General features: G+C 41.4%; 1 protein-coding gene across 12 annotated transcripts in view; it reads right to left on the reverse strand.

The window, feature by feature from the left end:
• Nucleotides 1-1797: 1797 nt before the first annotated feature.
• The window catches only part of LOC105687520 (peroxisomal leader peptide-processing protease), a 53790-nt gene continuing 42310 nt past the window's right edge, over nucleotides 1798-13277 (reverse strand). For 8 of the 12 annotated variants that reach the window (XM_048653717.1, XM_048653721.1, XM_048653714.1 and 5 more), the window contains 6 exons: nucleotides 5370-6124; nucleotides 4805-4977; nucleotides 4385-4497; nucleotides 4149-4317; nucleotides 3536-3850; nucleotides 1798-2177 (listed from right to left, as the gene is read on the reverse strand). In XM_048653717.1, the coding sequence (XP_048509674.1) occupies nucleotides 1990-2177; nucleotides 3536-3850; nucleotides 4149-4317; nucleotides 4385-4497; nucleotides 4805-4977; nucleotides 5370-6124 (1713 nt within the window). In that variant the 3' untranslated portion in view covers nucleotides 1798-1989. Of the gene's footprint in view, nucleotides 2178-2714; nucleotides 3320-3535; nucleotides 3851-4148; nucleotides 4318-4384; nucleotides 4498-4804; nucleotides 4978-5369; nucleotides 6125-6907; nucleotides 8255-13277 lie in introns of those variants that run through there. The other 4 variants (XM_048653724.1, XM_048653716.1, XM_048653715.1 and 1 more) reach the window with 4 other exon arrangements.

The following is a 13277-nucleotide window of genomic DNA, read 5'->3' on the forward strand; positions in this document are numbered from 1 at the left end:
TTCAATCATGCTTTCAACCAGAAGTGATAATGAAGATCTCTAGATTGCCGGCCCTGAAAATTGAAAGTTTGCCGAAAAGTGGAGATTTGTATCAGGAGAACAGGAAACCCGAGGAGGTGGTCCGAAACTTGGTGCCTCATCATGTGCATGCATTCAATCCTTCATGATTATGTCTAGTCCGATAGAGAGAGCGACTAATTCTTTGCAGAACTAACTATATGCCTGCCTGTATATTTCTCTGTTCAATAAATCGTAGATAAAACAGGAAAAGAATAATTTCTAGCTTTAGCACAGGGTTTTCAAAGTTTAGAATTTGGTTCAAAAAATTTTCTGAGTATCAGGAGAACAGGAAAACCGAGGAGGTATTCCGAGACCTGGTGCCTCGTCATGTGCATGCCTTCAATCCTGCGTATTCGATCCTCGCATGATGGAGAGAGAGAGAGCAACTGATGCATTGCAGGACCGACTGCATGCATGCCTGTGTCTTTGATCGTTCAATCATGCTTTCAACCAGAAGTGATAATGTAGATCTCTAGATTGCCGGCCCTGGAAATTGAAAGTTTGCCGAAAAGTGGAGATTTGTATCAGGAGAACAGGAAACCCGAGGAGGTGGTCCGAAACTTGGTGCCTCATCATGTGCATGCATTCAATCCTTCATGATTATGTCTAGTCCGATAGAGAGAGCGACTAATTCTTTGCAGAACTAACTATATGCCTGCCTGTATATTTCTCTGTTCAATAAATCGTAGATGAAAGAGGAAAAGAATAATTTCTAGCTTTAGCACAGGGTTTTCAAAGTTTAGAATTTGGTTCAAAAAATTTTCTGAGTATCAGGAGAACAGGAAAACCGAGGAGGTATTCCGAGACCTGGTGCCTCGTCATGTGCATGCCTTCAATCCTGCGTATTCGATCCTCGCATGATGGAGAGAGAGAGAGCAACTGATGCATTGCAGGACCGACTGCATGCATGCCTGTGTCTTTGATCGTTCAATCATGCTTTCAACCAGAAGTGATAATGTAGATCTCTAGATTGCCGGCCCTGAAAATTGAAAGTTTGCCGAAAAGTGGAGATTTGTATCAGGAGAACAGGAAACCCGAGGAGGTGGTCCGAAACTTGGTGCCTCATCATGTGCATGCATTCAATCCTTCATGATTATTTCTAGTCCGATAGAGAGAGCGACTAATTCTTTGCAGAACTAACTATATGCCTGCCTGTATATTTCTCTGTTCAATAAATCGTAGATAAAACAGGAAAAGAATAATTTCTAGCTTTAGCACAGGGTTTTCAAAGTTTAGAATTTGGTTCAAAAAATTTTCTGAGTATCAGGAGAACAGGAAAACCGAGGAGGTATTCCGAGACCTGGTGCCTCGTCATGTGCATGCCTTCAATCCTGCGTATTCGATCCTCGCATGATGGAGAGAGAGAGAGCAACTGATGCATTGCAGGACCGACTGCATGCATGCCTGTGTCTTTGATCGTTCAATCATGCTTTCAACCAGAAGTGATAATGTAGATCTCTAGATTGCCGGCCCTGAAAATTGAAAGTTTGCCGAAAAGTGGAGATTTGTATCAGGAGAACAGGAAACCCGAGGAGGTGGTCCGAAATTCGGTGCCTCATCATGTGCATGCTTCCAATCATGCATGCATATACGTGTATCGTAGCGTCGTACAGGAGATTCAGCACTTCAGTTTCGAAATTTTTTATGAGACCTGATATTGTGGCTTGTTGCTTATGAAGGATCCTCATGAGTATATGGGTGCAGGGTTATAATTCATTTCAATCGAATAAATAATCTTAAGGGCTTTTTTTTTTATTGAGAAGTAGTCGATGTAGAATACATATAAATACAATATTCGACTTTCCTTCCACTCGAACATAATCATTGCCATGTTTAAATTTTACAATATATTTCATCTTATAGGTACGTCTTCCAATGTAGAATATTGTCACAATTATTCTGATAAATACTCCACGTATTTTATCGTTTCTAATCATTAACTCTACATGTATTATAATTCATTAAAAAATTAAAAACTAGCAGACGTAGACCGGCTTTCCGTGGAAGGTAAGCAGCGGGTTTTGCAGCATGGTGTGACTTCATTATTTCGACACCGGTTTCATTCGGCGAGTATATGCAGGAGGTAACTTCGTTAGACGACAGAGGTTTGGAGGTATCTGCAAAAAATATTAGACAATCTTGATTAGTCTCCGTTCGGATTCATTACCTCGACCGAATATCGGTTCTAAGGTCAAAATTCTTCAGAAAAGTCTCAAACAATCGATTTTTAAAGTAGCTAATTTTAATCAAGCGTTGAGTCACTCACCATTGGAGGCAAGATTTTAGGTGGTGTGGCAAAGTTACTTTTTTGGCGATGGCTTTGTTCGGCAAATCCATAGGAGTGCTAATCTTATTTAACGCGTAGATGTTTAATGCAACCATCTGCAAGCATGAGAATGAATTTACCCCAGCCGACCTCGCAGACTGATATGCAGGATACGAAACTGATGATTATGATTCTGTGATTGAAGAATTTATAATATAAAAAATATTTAATCTTATCGTACAGCAGATTGTTTCAAGCACCTAATCTCAGAAAACTCGGAGATGTTGATAATCGCGTTACTCGGGATTGTTTCTAATTAGGCGCAAGTAGCGAATGCCAACCATGTGGTAATTCATAAGAAATAACGGAAAAATGTAAAAAATGTTCATTCAGCTGTATTTCTATTTATTTCGGGTTTCGAGACATAAATCTGACGACTGAATTACGCTGAGACCAAAACTGATTATGACATCTTAGTTTTTTGCTCGATCATTTCGACAGATACACCAATTTTATCTGCCGATTTGGATTCCCAAGTTAAAAATACATAAGAATATTGAATAGATTTCTCATTAAAAATTATTTTCAATACAGTTCCAATCACTTCAACCGATAATATTTGCTACTAAATATTTAACAGTGTATAGAGTTATACGTAATGATTTCAATCCGAAACCGACTTCCTACCATTTTAGAAAAAACAACGAGTAAAATCGTTTGTGAAAATTTCGTATTCTACACTAGACGGCTATGGACTTTTTGCCATTTTTTTTCATATGTATAGCGATTCTGTCTATCACATGTGAAAAGTCTACTAGCAATTGTTAGTTTTAAAATTGGAGAAACGTTTGGATCGAGATTTTGTAAACTCGTTTGGGAGTTCGTCGACGATCATTGCATTGCTTCAAAGATGAGCCCCGGGCGTCAAGTTCAAATTCCACATTTGTTGGATCCTAAAGTCCTTATTCTCCAGAGGTATTAACGATTTTACATCTGAAACAAAGGAGATTCCCTGAAGCGTCAGTTTCGACACTGATTTGAAAAATTCAGGGCACCAAAGTTATAATTATATAATACATTGAATGATCGGTATGATTTTTCTGTAAGAAAAAGAATCCAGGAACAAAACAGGTCGGTAAACTGAAGTTCTTTCCGAAAAGTAATTTGAAACAAGGAAACTGCAGAAAAACTGTGCACATAGCTACACACCTTGAGTCCGAAGGTATTCCGTTATCGGATCCCTGAAGACCGTGACAGGAACTGCCATGTTGACACGTGGAAAAAGAGCTTTGCTACCTGCAGATGTTGCATTGCAAACCACGATCCCCAGGAGTGCACCAGTTGGATAAGCAATAACCGGGCCTCCACTAATTCCGCTTTGAATACAACAGGACGTCTGCAACATCCCGGCCGATACGCGAGACACTCTCCCTCGAGTTATAGTCGGTAGTATCAAGGGCTGCTCTCGCGAGGAAATCAACGGAAATCCTGAACAAACGACCTCGTCTCCTTGAATGAAAATATCTTCTCTTAATTTTAACTATTCTTTTTAATGGAAGATGTCAGTTCAAGCCTCTCGATCAGGTTGGAAATAACTATAATGGATTGCTTTTTATTTGCTCGAAAGTAATGTAAAAAATGTCGAAAGACGTTGTGAATTGAAGTGTAATATCTAAAACCGATCGGACCTCTGATGAAATAGCAATCATCAATAAATTGAAATGATTATTCGAAATGGCTTATCGATGCGCACAATTGGGGGAAATAATTAGGTCGCAATTCTCAAGTTATGCCTTTCAAATGCCACTCAATTCCGGCTTACTTTTGCGTATAATCGCCGTGCGCATGGAAACATTCTCCATCGATGATAATTCTTGAGGATCTACACGAACGATTGCAAGATCATATGATTTGTCCGTAGCTGTTTTGTAGACTAATTCACCTCGTGCGGAAAAATTGCAATTGCGTATTGTAATCCTGCTGTTAGGTGCCTGGAAAAAGTATTGAGAATGTGGAAGAATAATCAGCATTCAGATTGGGATAGTCCTTGATATTCACCTCACGAACGACGTGTGAGCAGGTCAAGAATGTTCCAGTTTTCTTGTCTACCAGAACGCCCGAGCCCCAACCAGCCCCACATCTGACGACGACGACACTTTTGTCGATGAGTTCTACAAACGCCATGAAACAGGTGAGCAAAGCATTCCACGAGTCCTTACAAGAAAATACTGATAAAATTCAGTTGTTGGTGTGTAAATGATTACACAAGGAGCGTTTTCCAATTTCTTTTCCAACGCTACGAGATGGACAATCACAGAGAAGAATACAGCGAAGCTAAAAATTTAGGGGACCTCGAATTCAGTGCGAAGAAAAGAAGGAAGAAGACGAAAAGTCACAGCACACGTGTGCGAACGGAGAATCCTTCCGCCACCCCCACGATGCTTCGTGTATCACCGTCACTAAGTGCAATTTTCTTACCGACTATATCTGGATCAGAAGCTGGTGGGGTGTGAAAATTGTTGTTTTCGTCGAGAGTATTCAAGATTCGATGTAAACACGGAAGCAGACTAACCCCCAGTGTATAGCCGACCCATTCACCCCGACACCAACTCAGCGGGGCGAGTACCATGCCGCAAACTGCTCTCTGCCCGCTGTGGAAGTGTTTAAAATTCTATAATCTGCGATGTGGAATACAGTCTTTTAGAAAAGCCGGATGTTTGTTTTATACTTTCCACCGCATACATGATTTAATGTGATCAATGTTAACGTCAGAAATTTATGAGACACGATTGCCAATTCGTTTGTACGACCTTGTCTAAATAAATTGGCGAATCAAGCGACAAGTTCAATTAAAAGAATCGTATCGACGGGTTATAAATAAACCCTCGAGATGTTATCATCACTTCTACAAGTCGTAGATGAAAGACCCATCCAATTTCGCCGTCGATAACTCTTCGTTCCATACGCACTCAATTACTACTTTTACGATGCGAACCAAAAAAAAAAACAAACCACAAATAAGCATTTTATACCAAAGACACACCTTTTGTAGCTGACAAAAATCGGCCCACCTTCACAACCGATAACGGCGTTAGCGTCAGTTAAAAGAATAGATTTTGCGGGTCCCAGAACGTTGCTGACAACTCCATTAGCCACAGAGTTCATAAACACAGGATTTCCAAATGGTGTGGATTCGATTTCTATTTGTTGTCCTCTTTGCGATGTAACCAAAGACTTGGCAAAATTTTTAAGCACTTCTAAGGGCTCTGCTAGATTTGACGATTTTGTGACACCATTTTCTTCGATTTTAAGGAGTAGAAATAATGGAAAAAGGTCCTTGTCGGCTACAGCCACTTTGTCATCTCTCGGTGATTCGGAAAACCGCCATGACGAAAGAATACCCTCGAAAGCTTCAACGAGCAATGGACATTTCCACGCTGCAACTAATCGCGCTTTTTTCGTCATGAAAGTTTCAGATCTCTGACAAGAATCTTCCTTTGAACTTTTGTTCACGTTAGGAAAGACCTTTGCCCCGCAGCATGGCGGGTCGTTGAAGTCGGTAGCTTTGACTTCCCAGGAGACGGAAAATACCAAAGATTTTTCTGATTCGTTCTTCGTCAAAATACCCACCCCCAAATCATCGGTAACAGAGCGTAATTCATCACTGTGCGATACCAGTGGCTCTAGCAACGTGCCATGAGCCAGAACCCAATCCTTCGAAATCATGGTACCGGAACTGCTGAAGGGGTTTTTTGTAGAATTCAATATGTAAGAAACCAGAACACTTTTAGGCTGCATCTGGAACACATGATCAAAAACAAAACTCATCGAGATGTCCGTTCTGATAATTTTTTTCATTCGTTTCTCCTCGTTTGAGTGCTTGACATGAGGTGATTGCGTGCAATAGATGCTGAAATTACGATGAGATCGTTTGCTAATTTGTTTTTGTTTCAATTTAAAACTAGATCTAGGTTCGAGCGAAAACGAGCGAAACGACAAGGGCAAACTGAATGGAGGAAAAAAAGGATGTTCGAGGCAACGGTTTTCCAGGAGCTACCATAAATTCGACCTTCTCGTGGTCTTTCTCGGAGTCTGCAGCAGTATAAGACATTCGCGGTATATCAAGATGGGGTAATTGGCGGCGCGAGTTATAACAATTGCAGCAAACAAGAGAAAGGAATCCACATTAAATTAATAAGTCATCAAGATATAGCGGACTTATACATCAGAATCGTACACGATTGGTATTAATCATTCAATTCCAACGTCGGCAATGGTGCTTGGTAGTTAATTAATGGGAAGTACACACCGCGTCGCGTATAGATTCTATGGAAACGCTAGCGCTCGTCTACTCTCCGATCAAATATTCCAATCAATCGTTCAATCGAAACGATAGCGACCCTCGGGTTATCTACTACCCAAGATCAGAGTTAACGGAAGAAAGAGGAAATTAAAAAATGATTGAACAAGTAGAAAAAATATAAGGAAGAAACACCGTGGTAAAACGAATAGAAAATCGGATAGATACGAATGCGACTTGGACTGTCAAAACTCATCATAGGAATTTGTTCAATTGTTAACCTTGTACCATCCTCTCCAACGTTATTCTTAACTTCGTTGCAATCTATTGATGATTTAGATGCTTTGGTTTTGTTCTAAACGATTGCCCGCATTTCAATGTCATAGTTAAAACGTGATTCTTGACCAAACGTGACGTCCGAGTTCAGACAATTCTACGTCAGCAGCAACTATCGTCACGAATGATCTCTGCACAGTCGGAAAATAAGAATAATTAAATTATTTTCGAGCATTTATTATTCTAACAAAATGAAGAAAAAACTCTCTCGAAAATACTATGCAACGCGAACACGATCAGTTCTGACAATGAACGTTCTCTCATTGTAAAAAGTATAAAGATACGTTCGTATATTACACATGGCGTGATATTGTCATTAACCCACTTGAAACATTTAATTATGAATTTGATCACACACTACACCACGTGCCGCATGATCAACGATTATTTCCATCGTCGTATCGCATTCACGTTTGCAAGTCATTCATAATTCTATCCGAGTTTAAGTTCGAACATACGAGGTTCAGAAATTTCATGACTCACGCGACTCCTGAGGCCACGTACACATCGTACATGTGAGCATTTTAGATCAAAGATCATGGATCCCTCACTCCAATAACAGTTCACATCTTCACATCTCCGCTATTCTCCGAAACGAATCTGCGAATCTGATCCCACAGATTATCTCATAGCACGTAACAACTGAATTCAACATCGTAGAAAACTAAGTATGTACGATCCGCAGAGAAGCCGATCTCAAGAATTCGTCTTCGTCATCCACTCGTTGCGATCGTTGTTAATTTTGCTACGTGAACTTCGCTCGTCTCTTAATTTTTTTTAATTTCTTACCCCTTCGTTGGGTTCGGTTTCAACAACGAGACGTCAACCGTGCGATATCAATGCCAATGAAGACCTTACCGGAAACTTGGGCGGCGAGACGAAAAAAGAAAATATCAGAGAAATAAATGAAAACTCATTCAAAAGTTTTAGCGTTCAAGAATAGAATGAAGTATGGTATAATTTCAAGCTTGAACATATAGTAGAAGATAAGCTTTATGTACCGTTAAACTGTCAAGACTTTATTTACCACCATCAGGTTTAAAAACTTGGCAGTTGAGCCAAGACGTGGCGGCGAGTCGAGACCGCGACGAATAAAAAACAAATCGAATAAAACGAAGATTTCTACACGGCGTGAAAATTTTAAAGAGCCTGTTTTCAAGCTGTTTCGTCTAAATCGGCGTAACTCAATTTCAATTGAGATCTCCGGTATCACAGTTTCGATGAATAAATAGATCGGGCATTGATTCCAATAATAGCGTGCACCATGCGCGACCGTATTAATATACACGAAAGTCATCCGCCGACCAAATAGAAGTACGATGAAAAAAAAGGAAATTTAGAAGAAAAAAAAGTAGACAGCGATATCATGACGAACCGTTGCAAAGCGAACAACAATCCGCGCGTACGTACGCGAAATCAGCTGTAATAATATTGCAATGTTACAAAGTGCATCGGCCATAATTTCAAGTCGTGCAGCAGCAATATTTGCAGCAGACTTCAAACCGTACGGCATCTCTCGATATCTTTGACGAGATCAAGGATGTACGCTTGGCAAACGTTAGTCGCTGTAACAGATTGCTTTTATTCTGCTAATTATGATCTTGTACTTCGAACCGCAACTACGACCAGCATCTTCCAGTCTCGTACCACGCGGGACTCCCCTCGCATTTCATTATTTCAAAGACCTTTGGGGTATTAACACGTCACAAGAATCGATGATTAATAAAGTAGCCTACCTAATGACTCGCACCGTCTCAACATCCCGATGAAACTGGACTCGGGAAACGTTCGGATCTAGTTTCTCATCGGACAGCTCTATGCTAATTTTTATTCTCCATCGCTACTCACAATCAGTTTCTATGAACGCATTGGAATATAAACCGATCGCGAAAGATGAATGATAGGAGAAGTCGACGGAAAAAAATCGGGCGCTTCGGGTATACGGTACACGTGAAACTTCGATAGGATCTGAATTTATAGTTATTGCGATGAAGCTTGATTCAGAGCGGTCCGTTCAATCGTATACCCACATGTCAAAATGAGAAAGCGCTTAATAAATGCTCTGCATCGGTCCATTAAATCACGTTCTATAAATAGAACGGATCACCTTGGCTCAAAAATAAATAAGAGAACAAAACCCTGTACCTTATAGGTACGTAATGATGTATACCCACGAGCAGTCTTGTTACGTCATTCTTCCGGCAAACGAAAAATATATTACGTACGACTCGAAAAAGAAAAGACCAAGAAAAGCACGCTAATTGCAAGTATGCCGAATACTAGGAGGAGGATTGAAAAATTACCCGATGCGTAATCAAGAGCGAACAAATATTACTTCCCCAATCGAACTCGACTCGATTTTTTAATTTCGAATCGAAATTAAATATAATTATTAGTAGAACAATCTTGTCCACTTTCCGCTCGGAATCGGTTTTTGCACCGAACAACGAACAATATACGAATACCGTACGTACTTCTTGGCTTTGAAAAGCCGATAGCGTGTTGAAACAGTGGCAAGTGAAAAACTTACAGATAAAACATATAATGGCGCCCAGGACGGTGCCAAGCAGTCTACGTGTGTTCTGCAAAAACCGGTCGAACAACTTGGCCTTATAGATCTATGGATCTATAGATCGAAAGATCTACAGATTCATAGGTTGTGCGTATGGTGAGCGTTATGTTCACCGTGTACAGGATACACTTCAGGTATATTCGCGTGCATGCATGTACCGCTGCGGTCGAGCGGAGACTTTTCTATTAATTGAAAATTCCTCCTTCTTACCGTTCCCTTTTTTCTCGTGAAATTTTGCATTTCTCTCTTATTCTCTCCGATTCGCTCTACTATTTTGTTTTTCAACAGCCACGCCTCGTTCTCTGGACCCGTTTGATCAAAAACTTCACTTCGGTCGGAAAAAAAACAATTAATTCACTCAACAGTTATCTCGGAAGCACTATTTTCTGGGTCGTTCACCTATAGGTATTTTTTTTGTCCCCAACGACTTTAAAAAACCGGTATATTGTATAAATAAATAGCAACGAACCAACCGATCTCGTAATGATTATTATTATTATAGTTTTATAATTATCATCATTCGATTACCGAAGTAGAAAGATGAAAAAAAAAAAAACAAAAAAAAAAAAAAATCGAAGGAATTAAAAATTACATCTGATCGAACAAGGTGCGATTGAGGCGTGATCGCGAGAGGAGAAGGGTGCAGCGTAGCCAACGGCAGCTGTGGCATGAACTGAAAAGTATAGGTATATGGCCTTACGCTACGTGTACGTATCGTACGGAGACAAAGTTGTGTACACGGTATAAAATCCGATTATATATGCAACGAGTCGGTTGATTTTCTCACAGTTTTAGAAAGTTTTGCTTCCCGCCTGCAACGGAACTTAACGTTTAAATGTCGGACTTAATTGGCACTTGGGATAATTACCGTCGGGGCAATATTATTATAATTGGACAAGTCGCAGGAGTATGCAGAGGTAAAATCGAATATCGATATCTGAGATTACGAATACTGCATAGAAACACACACACGCGCGGTGGTCGGACACTCAACGCCGCTATAATATGGACCACCAAAGTGATGCAATCTCGAGTCCCGGGACCAGGTGGTACGCAAGAAATATACACACCTTATTCGTACGTATACACAAATATATGTGTGAGTTGAGAAAAAAAACCTTCCGCGAGTCCTGCCAGAGGATGCCATAACGAGATCAAATGGTAAACTGATCTTTTAATCACGGCCACCGACTTACTAACTGGACTAGAACTTCTTTATTTTTTATCATATATATTTTTTACTCGTTCGCTTGTATGGCTTTTTTTTTCTATTATTTCTATTAATCAATTTTATAATTCATCGGCCTGCTGATCCCAGCGTAACGTGTGTACCTGTACGGTAAGCACGCACGCACGCACGTACGTACGTACGGACCGCCGATGCCAGATGAGAACTTGTTAGCCATCCGCGTACGATCGCGGTTCTAATTACTCCGCGTGCGTATAATATTCTAACCAGGTGCGTAATCCTTCGCTCGAAATACGTTCGGCGTACCGTTAATATGGGGTGTAGAAAGGCCGATAGATGGAACGAAAATGGAGTAAAATAATTCGAAAAACGAAGCGAAGCTCGCTCCGAATGAAGTAACAAAAATTGCGGATAAATCTGTCCGCCCGAAGCGATAATAATATAACATGGTAGCGAGGGCAGCATCGTCAGCTGCGGAGGCTGGAGTCTCTTGGCTATTCGCCGTTGGCTCGGAGGCTGGAGGCTGGAGAGAGAATCTCCGTCCCCGACGGTGCCACGCTGTCTGCAACGGACGCTGGCAGCGCATGTTCCATCCTTGGTGCTGTCTTTGTTTTCCCTTCGTTAAGATGCCGCGCGCGGTTGATTTCTCGGTAAGATAACGCGAACCACCACCGCGGGACGGTACGAGTATCCGTACCCCGGAGACGAGCGATCCCCCTCGGCGTGTCTCTCTTTATGTACCGATCGCAGAAAACCAACCAGATCCGCACCTGCGAAGAATAATCTCCAACGTACGCGCTTCGCGATGCGCGACGTAGGTAAAATCCGATTTCGATTCTTCCTCTTCCTTTTCCTTCTTCCTACTGTCGCATATTTATAGAATTGACTTTCGAACCTACACATAGGAGATAATATAGTTTAGTCTGTGAATTTTATCGTTAGTTTTGTTTTCCTCGAGTACCAGAGCTCCGAAAGCGCGTCGACTCTCCGTTGGTTTCCGACATCGATCAACGTCCCCTTCTCGAGAGACGAGGCGAGGTTCGTTTAATTTTCTTCTCTCGCTTTGAACCCACGATACTTTTCGAGATATTCGTAGTGGGCATTTGAAACGGGTCACCCGTTATGTATATGAGCTAACCGCCGTCATCTGTACCATTTTCAAACACAACGACGTGAACTGGGACGATGCTGCAGTTTAGCCGAAACTAGACGCTGCGCGCTGTCCCCTTACAAGTTATAAAAACCCCGAAATTACTCCCGAGAAATATCCGATACATAGAAAAACACGTGCTCCTAGTTCCAACGTATAGATATACATGCTATCCCGTTTTTTCGTCTCGTTCCTCATGTTTTAAAGCAGTAGGCTACAGCTGCTCTGCCAAGAAAAGTGCTCACCACACTCTCTTGTGGGTGCTGCCTTGTCGACGCATTTTTTTCTCTCTCATATCTTCCTTTCTAAACTGTTTTCGCTCGTCGTCGTTTACGTTTTCTCGGTTCTCCTATTTTTTTATTTTTTTTTTTTTTTCAAACTCGTCGCGATCCCCCCGCGGGATATCCAATGGCTACGGACTCTCGAAAACCTGCAACTTGACCGAATTATTCATCATTTCTTCCATGTATCGGTGATTCTTGTCGCTACGAATTACCGTTGCTCGATTTTTCGGTCTACCAAAAAACACCAATTTATCCAAAATATTCCAATTGTCTTCCAGTGAACGCGATACCGGAGAAGGAGGAGTGAAAAAATCCCACGAAAAGTCCAGTTCACGCGAATATTATGCGTAAATATCAGACAGGAAGTCAGAGTGCGTGTAATCACGTAGGACAGTTGAAAGGATACACGTAGTTTGAACGACCGTTATACAAATATGCTCTGTACGCTCTCGCCAAATGCGGACACCTTACTGTATCGGCAGCGAATCGATGCGCGGGCGGAAAATGAGAATATTGGTTCACCTGACTCGATGTTGTTCACCTGTTGCGGCACCGAGGAACTCCGGCGACGCCCATCGATTGAAAAGTCGCTGCCGCGAATATCAGCGGCGCAAAACTCGCGTAGTCGTACATAATGGAATTCAGTTATTTCAATTCTGCAATTGTACAACGTTTTGCCGATCAACGTTTCACTTTCAACGACGAACTGAAACGAAGGTCGTTCCGAAGAGCTGAGATGCGACACCCGATCGGATTATCAGGACTAGAGCACCCCTGTGGAGCTAAAAGATGCCTGTATGGATTCTTGTAATCAAGCGGAATCGCCCACTTCTTATTTGAAACCCATTCATACGTCGGTCACATTGCACGTCCCACATTGACGATGACGTCAGGTTATGTCTCTTTAATCACGTAAATGGCGACACTTCTTTATCCGCTGATAATTAGAAGCCTCGAACCCTGCAGGCCATGGTTTTACAGCTTCGCCGATGATCAAATCAACTGCCTCGCCATACGCACCCGTACCTCACTCTTTTTCCTCTTTTATATCGCTCACTTTCATTTATTCTTCATTTATTTATTCATTTCGCTCCTCTCCCTTTTCAATACCATATGCAGT

Source organism: Athalia rosae, chromosome 4, assembly GCF_917208135.1.
Source record: "Athalia rosae chromosome 4, iyAthRosa1.1, whole genome shotgun sequence".
NCBI classification, from domain to species: Eukaryota; Metazoa; Arthropoda; class Insecta; order Hymenoptera; family Athaliidae; genus Athalia; species Athalia rosae.